The 24,507-nt window shown below is 42.0% G+C and overlaps 2 protein-coding genes across 3 annotated transcripts in view; one reads left to right on the top strand and one right to left on the bottom strand.

Moving 5' to 3' along the window:
- fkbp16 (FKBP prolyl isomerase 16) overlaps positions 1-24,507 on the top strand; it is a 95,640-nt gene that overhangs the window by 11,077 nt on the left and 60,056 nt on the right. The gene's annotated exons all lie outside the window — the stretch shown is intronic.
- Positions 1-24,507, bottom strand: part of LOC117262034 (RNA polymerase II elongation factor ELL) — a 33,176-nt gene that overhangs the window by 2,994 nt on the left and 5,675 nt on the right. Inside the window, exons 3-11 of the mRNA XM_033634660.2 lie at positions 10,745-10,872; positions 10,096-10,250; positions 6,520-6,761; positions 5,719-5,843; positions 3,352-3,466; positions 1,580-2,033; positions 1,012-1,075; positions 366-537; positions 219-263 (exon numbers count right to left, since the gene is read on the bottom strand). Coding sequence (XP_033490551.1) covers positions 219-263; positions 366-537; positions 1,012-1,075; positions 1,580-2,033; positions 3,352-3,466; positions 5,719-5,843; positions 6,520-6,761; positions 10,096-10,250; positions 10,745-10,872 — 1,500 coding nt within the window. The remainder of the gene's footprint in view (positions 1-218; positions 264-365; positions 538-1,011; positions 1,076-1,579; positions 2,034-3,351; positions 3,467-5,718; positions 5,844-6,519; positions 6,762-10,095; positions 10,251-10,744; positions 10,873-24,507) is intronic.

The raw sequence follows: 24,507 nt of genomic DNA, 5'->3' as shown, positions 1-24,507 counted from the left end.
TAACCTCTATATTAATCGGTAAGTCATGATGCACATCACACTGATGAGGTGAACAGAATATTGATTTTACTTTTATTTTAATTATTTTGAATTACTAAATGCAACATGTTCTATTAAATGCCACTTAAGAATGAATATGTTCATGAATGGTTCGTGCATGAGGCCCAGTGTGTAGAGCTAGAGTTGTTATATGACATAAGATAAAAATCAATTCTTACTTTCTTATACTTTTTGTACTTTTGTAGTATTTGGTCCTCCATAAGCTGAAAAAAAAGAAAAGAAAAAGTGTTAGGGTGTTGTGTATCTGATCAGGTCATTGTTTGATGAGAAACAGAGCAGTTAAAGGCTACTCGTGCAGACAGTACCTTGTACTCTTGTGTTCCCGGGGAGAGAGTGTTGATCTTTGAGCCCAACTGAACAAACATCTCTGTGATAGCCCCAATCCGGTCATGAAGAGCTCTGTATTCATCGTACTCGGCACAGAAGTCGTCCTTATACTGTTGACGCTGCTCCAGTGCTGTTATGGTGCTGTATTTTCTGAGATAAAAAAAAGAAAACATAAACAAGATGTTATTTAAAAGCAGAAGTGGCCTTTTTTTAAAAGCAAGGTCTTATCAATTCCTTCCACTAGATGTCACTGCAGAACAGTGGAGTGAGAGGCCTGACACGTCACTGATTTAACAGCATGATGTGTTGACCAGATGTATAAATGTAAGACATAAGATCATGTGTTTGCTTCAGGGAAGCTTTGTGACAGCTCATTTAGACATGTGTTTTACTTCCCTCTGTTTATGTGAATTTTTTGAAGCTGGTCTGAACTCTTTGGGGACAAGCTGGTTTCTTTTCTCAACAACAGTGTGAAACCTAAACTTCTCTTTGACAGATGATATCAACAAAGACTTATGAGGACACACTGATTGTTTGGATTTCATTTCTGAATCATAAATCCCTTCTGGATCTGGGTTTATAACACATAAGCACAGTCAGGAGCAGAGTATGTTTGAATCTTACATTAAATAGTCAGGCAGTTCCTCTGCTGAGGTTCGATTGACAGGTGTTTTCTCTCCCTCATGGTCTGCAGATCGGAAAAACACACACACACACATATTGGAAAAAAAGGTTAAAGCAATCTGCCAATGCAAATGCGATAATGTGCACATCATATCAAAGCCGATGGGATAATTTATCACTTTCTCCGATAAGAGATCTGATCCAAGGCGAGCAGTGACGTCAGCAGCCCACAGTAGGAGGCAACGCTGCCTGCTGACTCGCTCGACCGTAGGTCACCCAGCTGTTTCACAGTCAATCATCAACAGACTAGAGCGAGGAGTGGGGACTGGAGGGCGGAGAACGTGCTACAGTCCGAACACTCACTGCTCTCTCAAATGAAAATATATGAATTGCTCCTTGTGGGCCTCCAGCAGTAACTCTAACTCAACCCTGAGGTTTTCTTTTTGTTAAATGAAAACTGATAATGTTATGACCTGAGCGTATAATATAGAACAGGCTCATGACAGCACAATAGGTTACATAAAGTGTGATGAAACCTCACAGAGAAGACAGTTTTATGGCCGTTTACCTTTGAGATTTTCTCTGTTCTGCTTCAAGTCTGGACTTGTCTCAATCCAGTCTGGTTTTAAGCGCTCTCGTTCTTTGTCTTTGTGCTTCTTGGACCTCTTCTTCTTGTGTTGGCCATTGGTGAAAGGTTGGTCAGTGCAAATGGATGTGTCAGTGTGTGGCGGCTTAGGGCTGGGTGCAGTAGGAGCTGGCTCCGTGCTCTCCAGTTTGGGAACAGTAGATGACCCAGTGAGTTTGTGCGGTGAGTACAGACCATGTGGGCTCCCCTGGAGATGATTGTTGGTTTTGTCAAACTCCAGTTTGATCTGTACTCTAGAGTTTCCAAGACTGGAGGAGCTGCGACCGTTGGTGCCACAGTCTCCATGAGACGGTGACTGCTGAGGCAAACACTGGTCTAATAGTCTTTGTTTTTTAGGGGTCTGAAAGTTGGAAGGGTCCGAGGGCAACGGGCGTTTCTAGAGGGGGAAAAAGAGAACAGTGAGTGATTCGCCTTAACTTTTGGATATTAGAGTGCAAAATGTATGAAACGTGCCAAAAGTGCCTCTATTATCTGCATAAATAGATAGATAGTTACCCCTCAGCTCAAAGAGAGACAGAGCAGGGACCCTAACTACATATACAAGTTGCACTTGAGATAGTTCTCTGGATATTTTGGGGTCTTCTCTTGTTTGCGCTTGCCTGTAGCTGCTAAGCATGACTAGGTGCATTAGCCTCACCCTTTGCACTTTCGCTGGTGGTTTCTGAGGTGGACGGTTATGTCGGAGTCTTCTGCTCGAAAGGTTACCAAATTATTTATTTTGGCTCACAAGAATGTCCGTACACTTGGAATAAAAAAACAGCAAAACTGCCGATATGTTTCAATAGTACATAAATGTTAGCTAACTGGTTTGCCTCGCCATTATGGACAAGTGCCACACAGTGATTTAGCATTAACTAGCTCACAACTGCATGATTAATTTTTAATGCATAGGCTGATTTATCTTTGCAAACTATTTTTGGGATTTATGTTCATTTTCAGACATTTTGTATTTTTTAAGGAAAAACAAAACAACTTAAGTTATCTGACAATAATTTGGCGGTTCCTCTGCAGTAACCTGAGGACTCCCCTAGGGGTTGCAGATCCACCGTTGAAGGCCTTGACTTCAAAGGGATGGTCTGACATTCTGGAAAATGTGTTTATTTGGGTTTTTGCTGAGAGTTAAAGGAGATCATTGACACCACTCTCCTATCAGAGCTGTAAATATGAAGCTACAGCGAGGTGTCTGTTAGCCTAACATAAAGACTGGAAACAGCTAGCTTTGCTCTGTCCACAGGTAACAACAGCTCACATGGTTATATCTCATTTGTATAATCCACAGAAAACAGTAGTGCAAAAAAAGCAATTCACCCTTTTATCGGGGGGGTTATGTGCCGAGCTATTTCATGGTGTCTGCGTTGGAAGTTGACAACTGATCCCTGCCAATATAAAGTCCAGCACGTAACATTTTAAGCTACATACATATTTACTGTACATGATGTGACAGTGGTGTAAATATTCTCATCTCACCCTTGAGAGGAATGCAGAGAACCTTATTTCCCAACTGTCTAATTAATCCTTTAATTCTAGTCAGGGTTATATTTAGTCTGAAGCTACTTAAAGTAACTACCTAAACATATAGCAATTTATTATTTCCAGTAACGTGTATCTGCAGAAGAGGAAGTACCCTATCTATTCTCAGTCTTATAAGAAAGAAGAAGTACCAGAACAGGAATTCATTCAAGGTGAATAATTACCACAGAGAGATTCTTGGCAGGACTGAGATGTGCTGGAGAGTCCCCGGGAGTTTTGTGGAATGAATGGTTGGATTGGGGACTCTTCAACTGGCTACTGTGGAGTGGCTGAAGTTTCCTGGAGAAAGATTGAGAGCACAGCACCTTCAGCTTGATAGTAACCGCAAGGTAAATGGACTGTGAGGCTAAATAGGAAGAGGCAGTATGTAGGTCACAAAGCTTGCATTGGCAGATTCATGAGCAAGTGGATGAGCAATTATCATTTATTACAACACAGCTTCCAGAGAAGTAAGCGGGAGCAGTTTTTCACAGAAGAAATAATAATCATTGATATTGTAAAACTGTCAATCATTTAAACATGTTATCAAAGCTTTTTATACATTCATGTGGTATGTTTTGTTTTGTATCTCTGGTGGTGCAATCTACAGGAGGCAAGCACAAAGACTAAACACAGTCCAGTGAGCAGAACAATAGCAGCAGATTTAACCTCTGTAGGACCAAACCCTCTTCTGTTAATCTGCTTCCTACAGCTCCTTCCTCAAACAGACTCTAAAACAAGCCACACCCCCCAAGTGGATTCTTGCAACCTTTTTAATCAGTTGGTCAGTGTGAGTGGAGTCAACAATTAAACATTAAAGTCAATGAAGTGACACAAGTAAGGAAGCCTGAATAAGAAGAATCTACTCCTGCCACTGAATGGACTACAGCAAAGAAATCTGGAGTTTACAGTATTTACAGGCTATCACAGTTTTATCACACTTGGCAAACAATTTGATGACTACAATTGTAAGCTTTTTACACTTAGCAGGGGTGGTGAACAGAGGGGGTTGTGCAATCAGCCAACAGGACTTGAGCTTTTTCCAAAACGCTCACGAAGCACATGGCCTGCATGTTTACTGGCAGGCAGAGGAAACGTACGTGGGGAGGAAGCTCACCCTGAAAAGCTCAGCCTTGTTGCTCTGAACCTTCCATGCTAATGCCATTTGGCAACACGGTGCAGGGAATATTTTCCTCCGCTTTGATGTGTCCATTAAGAGATTCATCAGTGCAGAGCAGTAGTCATTTAGAAGCTCCCCTTTCAACATGATCACAGCAGACTTCTACATTAATTCAGTGGCCTTTCTGTATCAATGCCAGCAATGTCAAAACGCATCCATCCCTTAGTCTTTTGCCGGGTCTCTAAAAGTCTAAAAAAAAAAAATCTTTAGAGCAACAGTTAATTCAATTTGGGAAATACACTTATTTGCTTTCTTGCAGACAGTTAGATGAAAAGATACACATTACTCTAACGTGTCTACAGTGAATATAAGGGCCCTGACACACCAAGCCGACGGTCAGCCGTTGGTCAATGCTGGATCATCAGAAAGCGCCTGTCGCCCTAGTTTTGGCGGTGTTTCCCACACCGTTGGCACTAGTTGGTTCTTGTCAGCCCTTGTCAGCTTTTTTTCGGTTGATTTAGCATGTTGAATCAGCATCAGAAACAGAATCACTTACTCGCAGTTCTGCTCAGCACACGAGATGTGAAACGGAAGTGGGGAAAGCAAACAAACGACTAAAGTCAAGAGAATATGACATTGAAATAAACTTGTTATATTAGGTGTGATTATGATGTTAGCCATTGAGCTCTGTAGCAGACACGGTTTGTAACTGTTTGCACTATTGTTCACTAGCGTGTTGTGAATATCCTTTGTTCTTTCAACACTGGGTTGTGTTGTTAATGAGCTAACTCGCTAACAAGCGTCTTGAATCTGTGCTGCCGGTCTTCTGGTTTCCCTTTTTGAATTACGAATACAGACTACTGCCACGTGCTGGTATGGAGAGTTATTTCCTTTCACGCAGGCGCAGGACATACGTGCTACTTGGCCGTCGGCTGTAGGCTTTGCGGTGTGTTTAAGTCAAACTTTTTGACCGAGACACAGGCGAAATGAGGCGATGCAACAGTCAGCCTTGGTCAACACTAGTTCTTTGATGTAGGTTTGGTATAGGCCTTTAGGCTACAGCCAACAGATGATTAGCTTAGCTAAGCAGAGAGACTGTCTCTGTCTGAAGGCAATAAAGTTTTCTGTCGGCACCTCTTGGGTTTGCTTTTTATATGGATTAAACAAACAAGATATAAAGTGCAGGCTTTAGAGGTGCTGGAGGGTTAATTTTGCAGAGCCAGGCTAGTTAGTTCCCCTGTTTCCAGTCTTTATGCTAAGCTAAGCTAACAGGCTGCTGGCAGTTCCTTTTTCTTTAGTTCAGACAATACAGTATCGATCTTTTCATCTAACATATTTCCCACAATGTTGAACTGTTGCTTTAAACAGAGGATTTTGTTACACAATTGCAGTTCTCTCACTTGTATATGCGTATGTCTAACTTAGTTCCCACCTAATCAAGAGCCTGTGGATGAGTTGCTTCTCCTCCTCTAAATATCCCGGCCAGTCTCTCTGGACGTGTCTGTAGAGCTCATCCTTCAGAGAGTAGCTGTGGTCTTTAGAGTTCAGTTTACCAACCTGAAAAACAGACAGTTCCCAGTGTAAATAAATCAACAGACAGAGCACTGGGTACGACAGGAAAAGAGGCCAGCTGAGGTGTACAAGCACCGTACTGTGCTAACCTGCAATGCCGTAACCCCACCTCATATTTAAATAAAAGACCTGTGTGCTACTCAGTGGGTCCCTATTGTTTCTGCGGTAAACAGTTTAACCCTGCCCTTATACAACATAATCCTGCTGATACAAATCTAGACAAACCAACCACTTTCAATTCTGAAAGCAGTCAGATCCCAGCTGGAGACGCCCCACCCCTCTCCTGTCAAAACACAATCTTCTCCTCCAAAGATAATTAAAGTACAGCCCTAATTACAGCTACCAGCAGCGGCACAGTCTCCACTTGATGATTGCAGTGGGACACTCAAACATTGTGAACACAGGAAGTATGCCTGAAATAAACTTACTGACATCACCTTTTTATAGCTGTGCAGCGGTTCATTAGTATTATTGGCAAAACTGCAAGTTAGGGACTAATTTATGTTTGTAGTTTCAGTCTCTGATCTGATATCACCTGACACTAAAAGCAGCTAAATTTCTATTTATAACACTCAACATTGTTGGTGTTTTCTTTTACTTAACATCTGAGTATATTTCATCATTAGTCAACTGTGGTTACGTAATGTGCCAGATGTCTCACCTCATCCAGTACTGAGGTCAGGTCAGCCTTGTCCTTTGGACTGGCCCGCTCCCTCTCCAACCACAGTAGCAGCTCAGGTTTCCTGTAGGGCTTTAAGGCCAGGAGATGAATGATGCGATCTCTCAAGGGTCGGTGTGCCACAGGGCTGGGAACCAGGCTCCTCTTGTTGCTGGGGGAGTGCTTGTTGCTGCTATCTGAGCCTGATACCAGACCCTGCTTCCTCTGGACCTTCACGCACTTACCTAAGATCAAAACAAAGGGACACACAGCAGAGTTTCAACATGAGACTTGTGGAAGATAAGGGCAAAGTTACCACTGAATCAAAAAGTTATCACGGCAGTAATCTAAAGCTCTTTCTGAATGGCTGTACTGTCGCCACAACACACAAAACTAGAGAAGAGCAAGGAGATAATAACTGATCTGATAACAGGATTCACATAGGTTGACAGTATCCTGTAATAGCACCGAGCCGACATATCGTTCCTAATCCAGTCCTCAGGCCAGTTATACAAATCACACCCTCATTTTAAAAGAGGCCTGCACACGACACATTTTATCTTTATTATATCTCTCGATTGTCATGCAATCTGCTTCTCTGCTTTGTGCACATGTAACAGAAAAGGCAATTTACATACATAAATACTTTGAACACGGTACTGTGCTCATGCACTTGTGGTGTCTGTGTACAGAGGTAGTGTTGTTGTGAGTGGAAAACAGTGAAAGGGGTTGACAGTAGGGTTAGCATACTGCTGAGTAAACAGAGGAGCATGGAAACTAAAGCAACTAACACAGAGAGGCCCTTTCTTCCTGTTGCAGTACTAATTCAGTTGGACCCGGGCAGGCAGTGCTTATAGATATCTGCAGACCGTAATCTCATTATAACCTTTAAGCCATACTTTCGAGGTTGCTATAGGTCGAAAACTAACCGTGCTTTCACCGGGGCAGCATGGTGGAAATGTCGTGTATACAGTGTGTTTTGCAGTACAGTAATACTGTCAAAACTTTCTAAAAGTAATTGTAGATTTCAGCTTTAGTAAAATGCAGTGTTCCTTGTAAGAATCAGATGGGGTTGCCTTAAAGCTACTTTGCAAAATGCAACAGTCTTGCAGCAGCTTGTTTCAACATCTGCCGAGAGCCAGGTCATGAAGATGTCAAGCAAATATCCTTCTTGCACTGAAACAACCTGTACTGCCACATTTTAAACAAGCAGCAACTAGAACCATTGTTTGCTGCTGATAAATTAAAGCTGCTTGAGGAAAGCTTTAAGACTCTCAAGGCAGCTTGTGTGGAATGATACTTACCATGATGACAGAGGTGTATTACTTAGAGTAACTGATGTGCTTCACTGAATTGTGTGCGTATTTGAGCAATGACCAACTGTTTGCAATAGTGTGTTGATATTATAGTGGAAAATGATGCGAAATACTTATTTCACCAATGGAAAGAAGGCTGTCCATGAAGCAGGAAGACGCAGTTGGTGCTATGTGACCAAAGAAAACAAAGATAAAGGGCTGTGGCATGTGCTTTTACTCAAGAGATAAAACACCTGCAACTACCAGAATGCACAGCATGCACCAGACCAATAAACGCTCCCACTGATGAGTGATGTAATGCAAGTTTGGCTGTTTTGACACAGGAAACAAAATGGCGGCCAGCTGGTAACAGTCATTTGAGGCAAGAAATAGGCAACGCAGTAACAGAATCTTGGTTTATATTTTATAAGCACTGCTTCATTTTACTGTTTGACCTCAGTTTTTTCAGCTTCAGTTTTCACAGTACAGAAAACAGAATGGTGCCTGCCTCCTGTTCACACACTCTCCTATTACAGCCAAACAGTGCACTAAAATATGTTTCTGAAGACATTTTAGGCAAATGGTAAAACTAGGCAGTGCAAGTTTCTGTAACTGTATTGCCTATTTCTTGCCTAAAAAGTCTTCAGAAACATATTTTAGTGCACTGTTTGTCTCTAATACAAGAATTTGTGAACAGGAAGTGGGCATTATGCTGTTTCCTGTACTGTAAAAACAAAGGCTGAAAAAACTGATGTAAAACAATAAAACTAAGCAGTGCTGATCAAATATGAACCAAGATTATTTTACTGCATTGCCTGTTTCCCGCCACAAATGATTTCAGAAACACATTTTGACTTACTGTTTGACTAATGCAAGATCATTTTATACCAACTGGCTGCCATTTTGCTTCCTGTGTCAAAACAGATGAGCTCGCATTACGTCACCCACCAGTGGGAGCGTTTATTCTGGTTGTTGTAGGTTTTCCACCTCTTAAGCAAAAGTATTTGCAATAAATGAACATGATCAAAACAAAATATTTAATTTATTTAGAAAAACTTTTCCAACTTATTCAACACCCGGTGAGCACAAAGTTCAGCTGCATATTTGTCAGTGCCTCCTTTTCCCTGAATGCAACTGAACTTTAAAATCATACATTATTATCTAAATTGTGGACATTTTTCTTCTCTGCAACCCGTAATTGTGAGCTGGTATATGGACATTTTTTTCTGATGAGTATAGTATTACTGCACCATAAAAAGACAGTCACTCACCACAAAATGACTTTGTGCTCTCCACTGCTTATGGCACATACTGTGATCCATAACCCATTTAATTCTCTCTCTGGTGTCCATGATAAAATGTGACAGTTACGTGCTTGAAAAGACACGTTCAAGTAAAATTATATATCCTGTAGCTGCATGTTTCTAACCAGGATCTCTCATGTCTGTTCATTTTATAGATGCATGCATGTGCCAGATTAGATTTATTTTGTAAAAAATTCAGCAGCAAAGCATGGCATGCAATGTGTAGGAACCGGTTCAAACAGCTGGCTTCTACAGCAATTACCCTAAACATCATGTCGTAGTGCTGGTCCACACAGCGTGTTTCCATCCATAAAATATAATCTACACAAGCATTTTAATTCACACAGGACCTCTAAATGTCATGAAGCCTCATGGGTAGATCATTTATAAAGTTGTAGCATGGTCAATTTAATCGACAATGACTAAAACCACAACTCGGGCAAGGGGAAGGCAGTAAATAAAGAAAATTAATTGCAAGTAGAAGTTCCTGCATGTTAGACCCAGATCACTCCAGGTCACATACAGCCTCTTCTTTAGATGATATTTAGTGGTATTTCATCAAATGAAAATGAATTAAATTCCAGTCAGTGTAATTACTTTTTAGGCAAAACTTCATCAGCATGAGACTTGTTAGCGCATACTTCTGGCAAACTCAATCACATTAATGGTGCTGGCAGGCAAGCTGGCACGGCGCCTGAGCAATCTGGTCAAAATGAAAGGAAAATTACAAGACAGAGAGGCATCCCTCTCGCATGAATAATTGCAACGCAGCGCTTTGATCAATTATGTGATAACTTCCACACCATATGGCAATTATCAGCAGGATGAAATGGTAAGAAGCAATGGTTTAGAAGCTTTCTGGGAACATGAAAACTCTCCGCTTATCTGTCCTTGATCCCTACGTGCTTGAAGGCTGTGACTTAAATCTGAGGCTGGGAGATACACCAGAATGTAGATACAGCTATTAGGCAAAAGCTTACTTGGCCCCGGCTTGATCTCAATTGCTGAGCGGCTCCAGATGTCCTTCTCCACCTGAGACATGCGCTCCCGGGTCGTCTGGTAGGAATCATCTGTGGCACAAACTGTGATCTTGTCCTGAATGCTACCCTGGCCCTCCAGGTGATCCCTGCCCTCCCTGTGTGGAGGAGGAAGGAGGAGAGGGAAGACTTCAGAGAGTTCAAGCTGACTTATTCTCTGGCTCGGCTCGATTAACTGGCCATTTGTCAAACAGGAGCATTAGAGATTCTTGCTGTCATACAGTAACTTGTGGTGCTGTCTGACACATGTAACTGGTTCTGTGACTTGTGCCTGCATGCAAAGTCTAAATAGTGTGTTATAAATCAGTTACAAAGGCTGGAAGACTTCTAACACTTTAACCAAACCTTTGACACTGCACAGCCACAAACACTACCTCTCTGTTCTCAATTATTACTGGTCACACCTCTGTGGTTAGTTGTGGGTGTTATTGTAGTCTTGTTTGAATATATCCTGACAGTGGTGCTGTCTGTTGTTGTAGTACCGAAGAGAGAGGCCACTGTTTGGTAAGGCCCTGCGGTCTCCGTCTGACACCAAATTTACTACAAATTCCATTTGTGGTCGACTGTGGAAAGAGTTATGTGTGCTGCTTACCCTGAGACATACTGGTGAATGCAGTCAAAGCTGGACTGAGGCTTGTCTTTGCTGTCACTGGAAAGGTAGAATGAGAAGACTCTGAATCCATCCGGAGATTCAGGGGTTGGTGCTGGGATCTTCACGTACTGTCAAGACAAATAAAGTCAAACAAACGCTGACATTAAAAACAAAAAATAAAACAAACTGTTTAGAAGAGTAAAATATCTTTTATGATGACAAGCAGTCCTTTCTCTTGTGTTTACAAGAAGCTGAGTCATGTGTTGTTTTCGCAGACGTTCAGTAAACTCTAGACACTGGTACACAATCTGGTAATAAAACAGCTCATCGACTATATTACTCCAAAGGCAGACTGCGTAAGAGTTTCCCTCCTCTGTAACAGGTGTAAAAAGGCAGACGGGATATTAACACATTCTCTTTTGGCATGTCGGACGTGGTTTACTTATTGAAAGTGTCGTTAGTTTCGTCTTTTCGGTATGGTTGTACAAAGGAAACTTATGCAGAACGGAGACTGTGTACCAACATATAGCTGGATAAAAGAGTTGATGAAGGTACTGCACTCCCACAGATCCATAAAAAGTTTTTAAAAGCATTAAAGTCCTGAATCTATTCCAATTTAATTTATGTAATGCCTTACATCAATCCTTCAAAAGTTAGGGTTTTTATTCTTTTTTTTATTTTTCTAAGGTTGCAAAAATCTCAAAATAATTGCCAACTTACAACAACAATTTACCCAATGCCTCTGGCATTAACAACACGCAGATCAGGATAGTTGACCCAACAACACTCAAATTTTGTTTCCACTTGGCATGCTCAGAGCAGAGGACCCACTGTCTGCTAGCTAGCTGTCGCTGTACCCTGGACAACATGGGGAAGTGCAGCTCTAACAAAAAACTGGCTATTTAACCAAGATTTTGCAGCATGGCTGGTAGAAGGCAATGTATACAAGACACTGTTAATTTTATGCGAAAAGTTTTTTGAGCTCAGCACGATGGGATTCAAGGCCACCTGCAGAGTGAGGAACAAAAATACAAACACTATGGCAAAATTGTCCCTACCCCTAAGGTGATGTAGGTTATGTATGATGTAGGCGGCATACACAAATCGCTTGCCGAATTAGTCTATACCCACTATAGAGTGTGCCAGGGCTGACGTCAAAACCCGGAAGTTTAGCATTGCGCTGGTTCCAAGGCTATTCAAGAGAAGGCTGAGACACGGGGTCAAACATGGGGGGATTGCACATGCACAGTGTAACTTGAGCTGCGATGCTGGAGGGTGACAGCAGGGGCGCTAGATAAAAAGCGCAGGATCCGCTCAGGCGATCAAGGAGTGTGCTTGGTGCGGTCTGCTTGGACTTTTGGATGGCGGCTGCCTGAAGTTGTCGGAATTGCATCTCTGTCATTCTCACCCACAACGCAGGCCACCAGTGACAGTACAGTAATAAGCTGTGAAAATGACATGCATGCACATCCCCTTTATTCCGCGGTCTCACGCCATCTACGGAGCCTTTGAGGAAGTGCAGACCAGATTTTACTGCGCATGTGCAATCCCCCCATGTTTGACCCCGTGTCTCAGCCTTCTCTTGAATAGTCTTGGCTGGTTCCCGGAAGAGAAAGTGAATGTGATTTTTGCATTGCGTTTTGGATTATGTCAGAACATAAGCTCCGTGGCTAACACAAGTTTATGATACTTACAGGTTTTGTTCAGCAAGATAATCACATATGAACACCTTTCATACCGCATTTGAAGCTTAAATGCGATCGCCAGAAGTAAAAAGCTAATGTTAGGCTTTAACGGACTACATGACTACTCCACGGTCACATGACTCTTGATGTCACCGCCACTAAGCTTTCAACTGATTTCAGCCGCTTTATTTTAAAAACATTGTATAATGGGGAAATCGGACTGTTTAAGCTAAATAAGAAGCTGTAATGGCGGACTGCCAGCACTCTCGCCTGTTCGGGGGTGATGACGTTTAATGTCCCCGACAGGGTTTGTAGTCGTATTGAGCAACTTGTTAGCAACCGCCTTTTTTACAACACGTAAAAGCTTCAAAATTCACAAGTAGGGTATTTACTGACGTGTTTTATGTCGTAGAACAAAACCTGAAACTTGCTTAAGCTTTTGTTAACCACAGACCTTATTTGAGGCATTTTACCAAAATCCCATTCAAAAAACGTATTGACTTTTAGACGAAAGAACCCGAAGTGCTAAAAGCGCTAACGGAGTTCCGGGTTTACTGGCACACTCTATTGCTGATATGTATTATATTTTTACTAGTAATGTTGAAGTCCAAGGACTTGTTTTTAAAGTGACGTACTGAGTGTTTGTCTTAAATTCAAGATCCTAAAATAAAGATTTTTCAAATATTGCTTTTACAGTGTCCTGCAGCAGTGGGTCACAACCCTTTTCTTAAAGCAGCCCCTATTCTATCATTGAGTAGACTGATGACCGTTAACTAAGTGACATACTTGATGGATTTATTGGTGTATTCAATGCAGAATAATTACAGTACAGAACAAATGATAGGCTTTACAATAAACCCAGTTAATGAATGCAAAAACTGCAAAACGTTTGTGTAAAACAAGCAATTTGGATGAATTTGGAACAGATGACCTGTGAATTTAATTTCCCCTATGCTTGGCCGTTGCGCTATTAGCTTTTTGGAAGTTTTAACGACATACTATTTTTAATGCAAGACAAGGCTCTTTAGGAAAGAGTGAAGGCTCTATTATATACAGTAGGTTGTGTTCAGATCTTTGCTGTGCCCTTATGCAGTCTTGAGCGATGTTTATAATTTGAGCAATTAACTAAACTTTAAAAATGCAATTTCTTTTAGTTTTCTTCACAGAAATTGCTAAGATATAGACCTCTCTTAAAGTCAAGAAGGCCTCTTGACATAGTGGGGTCAGGACTCTCCCAGTGCTCTAGTGCACTCTCACATGCTTAAGTGTACTGTCTCTGCTAGCACTGCTAACTTGGACGGTGTGTTATGAAGTAAGCATGTTTTATCTCTCCCAGATGTAGCCTGATCTGATTCAATGCAATATCAAAGTGGGAAAAAAAAATACTGGATAAAGCAAATCAACAAAGCAGCTTCTTTTATTAAAACTGATTAGAGTTATCTTGAGTGTCTTTTTTTCCACATAAAAAAATGGACCTAAATAATCTCCCACTTGGGCCAATCACAGAGGCTACATTGTACCTCCCAGGTCAGGGATGATGACCTGTAGCCAGTCATGGGCGGAGCCTGTCTGAAAGGCAAAACATAACAATAGTATAGCGGACAGCTTTTTTCACTTGGGCAATAACGTCCTCTGTCACAGACTGTCCATGGCTCCCTAGCAACAAACAGGCCAGCAGGGTGAAGTCTATCTCTGTCAGGAACCTGTTACATAAATTGACCCAAAAACCTACTTTCACTAAAAGGACAGTTCAACATAGAAAGTCATTAACCAACAGGTAATATGTCCTTTAAAACACATTTGGCAGCGGCTCTCTCCTGCACCGCCTGCAGCTGTTTCTTCCTGAAAATGGACAGTTTGGTACTTTTGTTGATAGAATGTCCTAGATTCAACAGAAGCTTGATGATTATTGCCCGCCCTTTACAAGCTTGAATACGTGCTTACTGATGAGTAGTACTAAATGTGAGATGTCTGCAACAGCTCAAATTTCTCCTCTCTTTTGCTTCATTTTATGGCAGACCTTGTGGTACCACCTCCGGCCAAAGCACACAGGCGCTTTTATAACTGCAGGTCTCAAGAAAAACAAATGTAAGTCAGATGGACTTGAAGCTGCCTCTTTAGTTATCAGTCGCAAGTGATTGATTATAAGCTGACTGGCTGAGAGCACAGTGTCCCTGGCAGATGTGGCAGGCAGGACTATAGCTGTCACAAATGCCCAGTCATGCAGCAAAGCCATAAGCATTTTTTTTGCAGCACAGGGCCAATGAACAGCTCCTCTGCTCGACACCCCTCCTCCCTGTCTAAAACCCAACGCATGCCATTCACCCCACCCCCATCAGCCTCCAGCTATCCTTCATGTGCACAAGCCCACCCATGTCAACACAAAACGCAAAGCAGCCCACAAGGCCATGAACACTTGAGACATACAGCTGACCATTAATTCTGACCTATTTATGTCTGACCGTTCACGTGAAGTGGTAAAGCCGAGTCCTGCATACGTCTGCTTTGAATTTTACGCTAATTAAGGACGATCAGCCAAAAAGCATCAAAGTGAGCAGGGACAAGAGGCGAGCCGTGTCCTCAGGACCTATTACTTTAGGAGAGTAAAGTAGTAGGAGCCTTGACCAAAATTAGAAGCAACAAGTCACCAGGATGGGGTTATTGAGGTAGAGAAAGCCACGTAGAAGAACTGCATTTGAATTTCACTTAAACTGAGAGTCCAGCTAAACAAAAGTGAGCTTGTGATGCGATGAGAGCGCCCATTTACACATTTAGCATTGCAATAGTGCCACCACGTCCCCTCTTTCAATCGATGGCAGCAGTGTGAGCCCCCTCCAGCCATGCATTAGGTTTGCCTGTCACCCCCGTCCATGCCACCGTGCACACTTCACATTCTAATTCTAATCAATGTCACTCAGGTCAGACTGTTCAGAGGTCGCCCCCGTTTTATTCACAGCTTCCTTCTCAAGCTACATAACCATATGTCATTTAACCCATTAGTCCCCAGTTTCTGACTCATCAGGTTCAAAAATCTGCAGCTAATAAGACTCTGAACTTGAAACCTAAAGGACTAGTTTGATATTTTTGGAAATAAGCTTATTCGCTTTCTTGCCAAGTTTATTGAGAATACAGCTGAGTAATATAACAATCAATATCGTCGTAATATGAGACTAGATATTATCTTAGGTTTTGGATATCATAATATTGTACGTGTGGTCTTTTCCTGGTTTTAAAGGCTGCATTACAGTAAAGTGATGAATTTTCATGAACCTACCAGACTGTTACAGATGTTCTATTATTTACATTTACCACCTTAGTCATTGTATCCACATTACTGATGATTATTTCTGAAAAATCTCATTGTGAAGCACCAATAGTTAACCTTACAATGTAATTGCAATACTGATATCGAGGTATTTGGTTTTAACTACTGTTTTTGCTCACTCCATATCGCCCACCCCTCTGTATGAAGCTACAGGTAGCAGCCAGTTAGCTTAGCTTAGCACTTAGACCAGAAACTGTGAAACAGCTTGCCTGGCAATGTGCACAGGTGACAAAATCTGCCTTGCAGCACCTCTAAAACCCACTTACCATATCTAATTTGTTTAATCTGTGCAGAAACCAAAGTGTCTCAAATTACAAGCCTATCTGTCTTTTAGAAGTCGATTTAATGTGAATACCCCTGGAAAAATGTCTGATGTTGCTGTTAAAAGGCATAGTAGTCCTGCAAATCCAAAAACCATTAGGTAGGTAGGTGCTGGATCAATAAAAGATGGCAAAAAACAACATGACAAAAGGCCCACACACGGGGCGTCGGTGGCTTAGTGGATAGAGCAGGCACCCCATGTACAAGGCTGTTGCTGCAGCGGCCCAGATTCAACTCCAGCCTGTGGCCCTTTGCTGCATGTCATTCCCTCTCTCTCTCTCCCCTCTTCACGCTTAGCTGTCTTGTCAATTAAAGGCAAAAATGCCCCAAAAATATCTATCTATCTAGTTTTGCTGAACATCGGCCACTAAAACATTGTGTAACAGGAATAAGAAGAGAAAAATCATGAAGTCAGCAAACTGAGTCAGTATCGAAGTTACATAGCAATATTTACCTAGAGCTTGCTAGCATGAGCTAACAGTAGCAACAAGCGCTAAACCAATATATTGGCTGATGCAAACAAATTCTAGATATTTTGGATATGGGTGTTTATGTTGGCCACTAACAAAGAAGACGTCAAAAGTTTTAGGAGATTCAGAAACAGTGTCACTGCCATCAAAAATCCAGTATCAGTAGATGCAAAACCCTTTGCATTTAGCAACGGTGCGTTTTTTATGTTTATGTGTTCATTTGTAAGAAGAATATATAATTAAAAGTTATATTGTTGAGTTTTAATGGAAGTCAAAGGTGAAAACCTGTAATGTTTTATTAATTAATATATCATTATTATACTGTGCCCATCTGTATGGTAGGGTTGAAACACCAAGTAAAGTGTGTTTATCGTGGTTGGAGACACTCGTCTCACCCTGCTATTAAGTCCACTGTTCACAATCTTTATCACTTCAGGAAATAACATATTCACGACCATGTTACCTGGTCTTTCGATGACCTTTTCGCTACATAACAACAACAAGAGGAACCAACGCTACAACTTTGCTTACCAATAGCAAGTTTACAGATTAAAGCTTTGATTAGTGACGGCAGAATACACTAAACATTACAGCCAAGTCATGAAAAGTGGCCAATGTTATTATCATCCCACCCTGCCTGATGGAATAAACTCTGACTTCTTGTGTGTTTACGGAGTGACACCACTTGTGTCGGCAGGTTTGTGATCCTGAAAGCTGCTGTCAGTCAAGTAGTAGGTGTAGATTTACATAGAGACGCTGAGTCATAGACATCTTCATATGGAGCTTTGGTCTGATCCCCTGAGGCTGTGTGAGTGTGTCTATATGTGCATGTGTGTGTGTGTTGTCATTTTGTATTTTTTTAGCCTGAGGAAGCCTCACACTCCCACAGGGCACATGCAGGGAGTGAGGTCAAATATCTAGCTGATTCTGGTTTAGGCTCTGTGTCAACAGAGAGACTATTATAAGTCAAACTCTGTGGAATTACCGTGCACACTCATCCATGTACAAACAGAAAATACAAGCAAAGACAATCCTTAATTGAAATTTGGGTAAAATGGCACATGAGTCACACTGAGTGCACACACAGGACAGTTTTTAAAAGGTGTCACCCCGGCCAACAGGGTTCAGCCACAGCTTATAACAGCTCATAGAAAAACAGCTCCAGCGCTCTAAGGTCAGGAACTGGTGAGTCACGTATTCACATTCATGTATCAGACACATGACTCAAAGTGCATGCAGTTCTATAAGCACTGTGACAGCAAATTGGTTTTCAAGTGCATTTTTGAACTTTTAAATGTCCCAACTGGTCTATCCACATGGCCCAGATTCTTCCTTATTCATTAGTTCAAGAGCCACGCAGTTTAATATATTCAGCGTCATACTTGCATTTGGCCATGTCACTGAGTTCGTTTGCTGTCTCTGTCATGTAGCTGTCTGTTCTCTCACTCATTTCACAGCAGGAAATGGTGCTGGAAATTCACCGTACTTCAAAATAAAATGTGGTTTTACAAACTTGACACGTTTGCAAGTCACTTGCAGTCCATTCACAGTGGACCCATGACCCATTTCTAGACCACAGCCCACCAGTTTGGAACCACTGCTGTAGATGGTGGTAATATTCTAGTAGTCTGGGGCACAAAATGGGTTTTGTGGTGAATAAACTGGAAGCTTTTAATGACCCCTCACTATGATTTTAAGAGTCAGGTATTTAAAAAGTCAAAACAGAAATATTGGTTTTACTCAACTTATTTTACTTTAGAAAATTACACCACTGTCATTATTAAAAATGCACTAAATATATCAGACAAATGTTTTCTGATGTATAATTTGTTATTCCTGCTATTTGAGTTGTTAATAATGAATGGATATGAATATAACTATAAAATCAGCTGTATTTGTCCAGCTTGGATCCACAGAGAGAATTTATTAAATTGCTTATGCACAATAGTATTCTAATTATGATTGTGTGAGTCCTTTAATCTCATGATTAATTAGTCTGAGAAAAGCTTAATGGGGTATTATTATCATCAGAATGTAATATTAACATTAGTCAGTTAAATAAAATTAAACAGCTTCATAAAAGAAACACACAGCAGTGAGAGCTGTGTGTGTTATCGTGATACGAGAGTTTAGCCGTTAGACAGTTACAGTCGGAGCAACCAAATGGCATCAGAACGGCAATCCTTAACACCTTGTCAGTGCAGCCCCCCCACGGGGCGTACAGGCTGATACAATAACTGCCTCTGTGGCCTCGGCCCAGCCACATCTGCTACTCTAGGGCCTGTGTGTTTGGAGATGTCAAATACTTTCAAGCTGTTGTAAGGTGTGAACTGGACTGGAACAGAAAATCTTGGCAGGGGGCTCAGCAGTTGAACAAGGACAAAGGACACCATCGGTGATGTCCTTGTAAAACTTCATCTTTAACTCCCTGAGCATGTTAAAACTGCTCATCTTTGATGAGGTTAAACAGAGTTCTTAACCCTCCTATTTGATGAGGAAGGAAAAAATAGCTTCACTGCAGAGATCTGCTGTTCCCCTCAGTCCAAACATCTGCAGGGAAAGATGAGAGGATAGTTGCTCTCTCTGTCTTTCCTTTCTTTGCTCTGCAGACGAAAGAGAGACGGCAAGGTTCCCAGCTCTGGTATTTGGCATGGCAACACTGAGATGGGAGCAGGCGTCTGGATATGTGATTTACTCTGAAGTCTTTGCCTCCTGCCCCTGTCTGTACTGACACTAGTTACCATTGTCTTCTCATCTGAGCCTACTCAGCCATAGCTGCTCTGTGAGCTGCCCGTCTTTTGTTCTAGCTTCTTCCCCCACAAAGCTGAGTGCAATGGCCTGTCGGCCCGCCTGGATTATTCATGAACAGCGGGGACGTGTGGCTGTGTGTTGTTGGAGGGTAAAGGGAGGGATGGGGGGTTTGGGTGTGTATGGAGGAAGAGGAGGGGGGTGGCAGTAGTAGTAGTGGCTCCCAGTAGAGCTAGTGCATGAGGGATGGCCCTAAATAGTCGTCCTGTAGGAATGTGACGAACGACTCAGCAGAGAAGAGGGGGGTGGATCCTGGCTGGAGCAAGTGTATTTTCTCCCCTTTATTTAGGTCTAAACGTTTGTGCAAAGTTGAGATCATACATCACATAATGGACTCCACAAGTTGAGGCATTGACAGAAAACACTCAGCTGTCACATGCAGGCAAGCAAGTGCAGTCTGTCAGAGAAACACAGGGGTCACATTAATTATTCTTCCTCACCGTCCCCGAGCTTTCTACAGTATGATCAACAATTCCTCTGCGACTCATTTGAAAACAAAACATGTGACATCACCTCTTATGGTTTAAATCACGCTCTCAGGATGGATGTGGTGGTTCCTGCTCTCGAGGATCTTTGCATCGAGGGGGGTTGGTAGAGACAGGAAAGCAAATGAAAGGGGGGTGGGGACTGACGGGAGTTAGTGCAGGGATATGGGGATGGGCAACTGTCGAGCATCCCCCAAGGTACTGCCTGTTATGCCAAGCAGAATCAGTCTTTTTCCAAGAGGCTGGGGCTAATCTGTCAACCTCAACAAACATTCTCCATCTCTCCCCTCCCCCGACACCCCACCCCTCCTTTCTGTAGGTGCCTTCCTCTTTATACACAGAGGGATGGAGGTTTTAAAAGCCTATGTTAGGCCACTGCTTCCTCTATTCAAATTATGTAAACAAAAACAACATTACGCTCAGACTGGGTTTTTTCTGAAAATGGATTCCCCCAAATAAACCATGTCTAATTTGCATTAGACGGTGCCAGTGTTTTGGAAGTAAGGAAATTCCCTTTACATGCTGGTTATTAGACCTCAGATGCACTGACAGCAGCGATGTGTTTCCCTTGTTGATTCCCAGCCTGTTTCACTGGAGCAATCCCACAAACCACTTGGAGCGCTGCGCTGTACTCCCATTACTGGACTTTTCTCTCCACGCAAGCAGGCAGTCTGTAATCCTTTAACAATTCACAGATTGTGCGTTGGAAAAGTATGCCCAAACCTGATTAACTTGCAGGGAAATTTGGAGAAAGAGGGGGAAATCCAAAACATGCACGGAGATGTGGTGTGTAACGTCAGATTGCATGGACTGAGGAGGTGAGCCAAATAATGCAGTCAGTGTGACTGAACTGTGACAGGTGTAAGGAAAGGCATGTTTCAGGTGAAAAGCTCCATAGTATCCCCATTACTTATGAAAATATAGTAAGTAAGATAGATCAGAAAACTTTAAAATGTCCCTGTTGATATCCAGGCACACACTGCTTTGTGAGGTAAACTTGTGGATTATAACTGTAGAGATCTCAATACGACAGTCTTTTTTGTGCAGTGTGTATCTTTCTCCACAAATCTAATAAGGATTATATAAGCCAATCAAAGCTCTCTGTCTTTAAGTTAATCAACAGCTCTCTGTTAGTTTCAAGTTCCTGAGGTTAAGCTTCCTCACGACTGTACACAACAACACTGCCCATGCTCACTTGCTGTGTTAGTGTTGCTCATTTCCTGTTGTGCCACATTTTTAAATCCAAGAACAAAATGTTTGTGATAAGACTCCTCCAAGGTCAGTGCAGACACTGTACCAAATATTTCCTTATTGTCAGCATTGTTTTTTCTTTTTATAGCGCCAAATGACTTGAATGAATGAATAATTGACAGCTTTGCATAGTAAGATTGTCACATTTATCAGAAGTCATTTAAATTGTCACTTCCTTATAGTCACGGAGATATTAAAAATATTAATGATTCCTGGTATGAATATGTTTAGATGGCAAATTGAGGCTTTGTTCTTTTGACAGATGTATTAGATTTTGCTGAGAGTGTTTTGCTAAAAAGAAACCCTAAGAAATATGTGAATATTACAGAGGTAGGACAAAGACAAGTCATTGCACTCAAGTCCCAAGTCCTAAACTTTAAGTTTCTTCACCAAATGTGATGCCATTTTAACAGTTAGCATTAGCTCGCTAACTATGTTAATATTAGCCTCAACTTACCGTTCTCTGTATGACTTTAAAAGTTGAAGTTGTTTCGTCTCCGTCTGCAATGTTTGACCCGCATGTTTTGCATACTGCAGTTTGTTTTGTTGACCACCACATAGTTTTTGTATGCAAACTCTGGTATCTTTGGCATCATTTTTTCCAACTGGCACTCAGTAATGAATTTTACTTCTTCATGGTTCTCTCCTGCAACTTAATTTGATACTGTAGGGTGGTTTAAACAAAGTGGATCTGGGGAATTAAAGCTCCAGTAGGCAACATTGTTTTGGTATAATAGAGTAAAAATTTTATAATATCCTCTAAGCATAATGTAAATCAAGTGGTCTGAGACAAACAATAGGTTTCTGCACCTCACCATGGCTCTGTGTTCAGCCTCCAAAGAATCAGTATTGTGCCGATGTGCATCAACCAATCAAAGGTCAGCTGAGACCACTGCGTTCCTATGGCTGTTCTACTGCATATGCGCGTTCCTGTGCCGCTGGCAGAAGGGGAGAGCAAGCGGCAATTGCGAACAGTGCACCAGGTAAAATAGCTATTCCAGCATTGGCTACGACTGCCTACACGGCTAAACAACCCAAAAAAGGAAGACAGAACTCGGTTCCCCAGAGCCCCAGAGAGAGGAGAAGGGTGAGGTGGGGCCCGGGCCCGGCCGGAGGGCGCGAGGGTCGGCCGTGGGAGCGGAGCCAAGGGGGTATGTGCGGGGCAGGCTGCTGCGCAGTGAAGGAGAGCCAAGGCTCGGGAGTATGTGCGGGGCCGCGAGGGAGGGATGGGGAGGGCTGCTGTGCGGTGAGGGAGAGCCGAGGCTCCCAGAGAGGGAGAAATAGAACCAAGTAGGATAAAATACTTGTGTGCGCGTCTAGTAGGAGGGGCTCAGAGTGGAGACGAACGAAACCTAACTCAGATGAAACTCAAAAATCAACCGTTTTCAGGCTTTCTACCTACTGCAGCTTTAAGTGTCATCTTGATGGGAATGAATAGTATTAATGTTCGTTGATTTAAAGGGAAGCAAATTAAATCTTAGCACACTAATCAAATAACACTTTTTAATTTATAGGTATCAAGTATTTGCAAGTCTAAAGTCCAAGTGAAGTCGAGTTGCAAGTCTTTTTGATTTTATAAAATTGAGAATAAAGTGATCAAATTTGTGACTTGAGTCTGACTTGAGTCCAAGTCTTGTGACTCCACACCTCTGGAATATTATAAAACACAATGTCTTCCTGACTGGACACAAACCACCAAGGGTCTCTTTATAAACTATTACTAATGCTATAAACTATTTGTAGTAATTAAAAACACCACACTGCCCTCAATAACACACAGCATAATGAGCGTTATATGTAGTCATTCCGTTGACGTTACAATTTTAATAATCTTGATTCTGATGCCAATATCCAAACAGCCTGTGGGGTAAATGAGCACAGAAGCTCCACTGCCCAAACATTTATCATCAGGCTAAAACATCATATCATCTGTTGCATTTCCACAGGAAACAGCAACATTAATTTCCTTTTATTTTTTGTAAATGATAACATTTTACAATAGTCCAAATTGAACCTTTAAAGGCTTTGCTCGTTGAGTTTTATGATATCGTGCCTATGAGTTAACAACCAAACAATATTCCCTTAGTCACTTATTTTAAGCAGCCTGTGTTGTTATTGTGAGTTCTCTTGCTGCTATTTCCAGTTTCCCAGGGTGATGGTTACATCTTCCGTCCTAATGGTCCCAGCTTGGAATGTAAACAAACAACAACAACACAAAACTCTGTGTGTGTTTCACTGTGTTCCTTATTCTTACTAATTAAAGGTTACTTACTCACATATTGCCGTTTTTAGTCGCACTGCCTGCCCAGTTTGTATCACCGATTTCTGATCTTTTACAGCACTCTTGTAACCATAAAAATGTTCTACTAAAATGCTGCCACAGTCAACATGGCATTCTTCGAAATCCCCTGTTTTAAGCAAAAGAACACAATAATAACAGAGGAGCTAAGTAAAGAAAAGTCCTCTTTAACTGCAGGATCTCATGAGGCGAGTTCCTAAAATATACTGTATGAGCCAAAGATCCTTAGGCCAAACTAGCTCTGCATAAACACAGTGGGCCTCAGACGAGTGCAGAACACAGAGACTTTTGCCTCGCTTAACACATCTGGATGAATAGAGCGGCGTGTGCCCTTTCAGAAACACGTGGGACAACTCTCCCTCTCACTGCTATGCCACTGGCAGAGGACGGCTCTCAAACCACATTCCTGTTATTGTTATTCTAATTAGCTTCCAGAAAAAAAACGAGAGAAAAAAGGATGTGTGCATGCACACATACACACACTTGCACTCTGCAAAAGCTTATTTGCAGTGCGAGCGGGGAGGCAAAGCAAAGCGGCGTGGTGGTGGGGGGTAGAGTCAGAGCAGCCGTGTGTGAGATAGAGGCCCTGATGTCTCCCAAGGACTCAGCCAAGGCATGGGGCGAAATGGCAAAATAATCAAGAGGGCCGGTGGGAGGGAGCCCAGGGGAAGCTCAGCCTTCACACACAGTCGTCATGAGAATATCTTTAAGAGCACCTCCACGTTCCCCTCATCCCAACACCGCTGCCTTTATGTGACAGCTGTGCACATAAATACAGACAGGGCCGTAAACAAAAACAATTACTCTGGTAACTGCAATTCAACATTTATGAAGTGAGGAGGAAATGAAACCGATGTCACACCTGACACAGCACAACATAGAGTATTCAAATGTAATGTCCTTGTTTACTGCCACAGTATTACACCAATAAAAGTTATATTCAGTGGTGCAAAATAATACAGAGTGCCACGATGTAATAGGTGAGACACAGTGCTCACAAGCCCGTACAGAAATGTGAGTGGAAACATCAAGAAAAAGAAGTATGTGAAGTATGTGCTTTTAAATAACAAGCACTGTAGCAATGGATAAAACACATTTCCTAATCAATATGCACCCTGC

This window comes from Epinephelus lanceolatus, chromosome 5 (assembly GCF_041903045.1).
Source record: "Epinephelus lanceolatus isolate andai-2023 chromosome 5, ASM4190304v1, whole genome shotgun sequence".
Taxonomy (NCBI): Eukaryota; Metazoa; Chordata; class Actinopteri; order Perciformes; family Serranidae; genus Epinephelus; species Epinephelus lanceolatus.
This window is presented reverse-complemented; position numbering and strand designations above follow the sequence as displayed.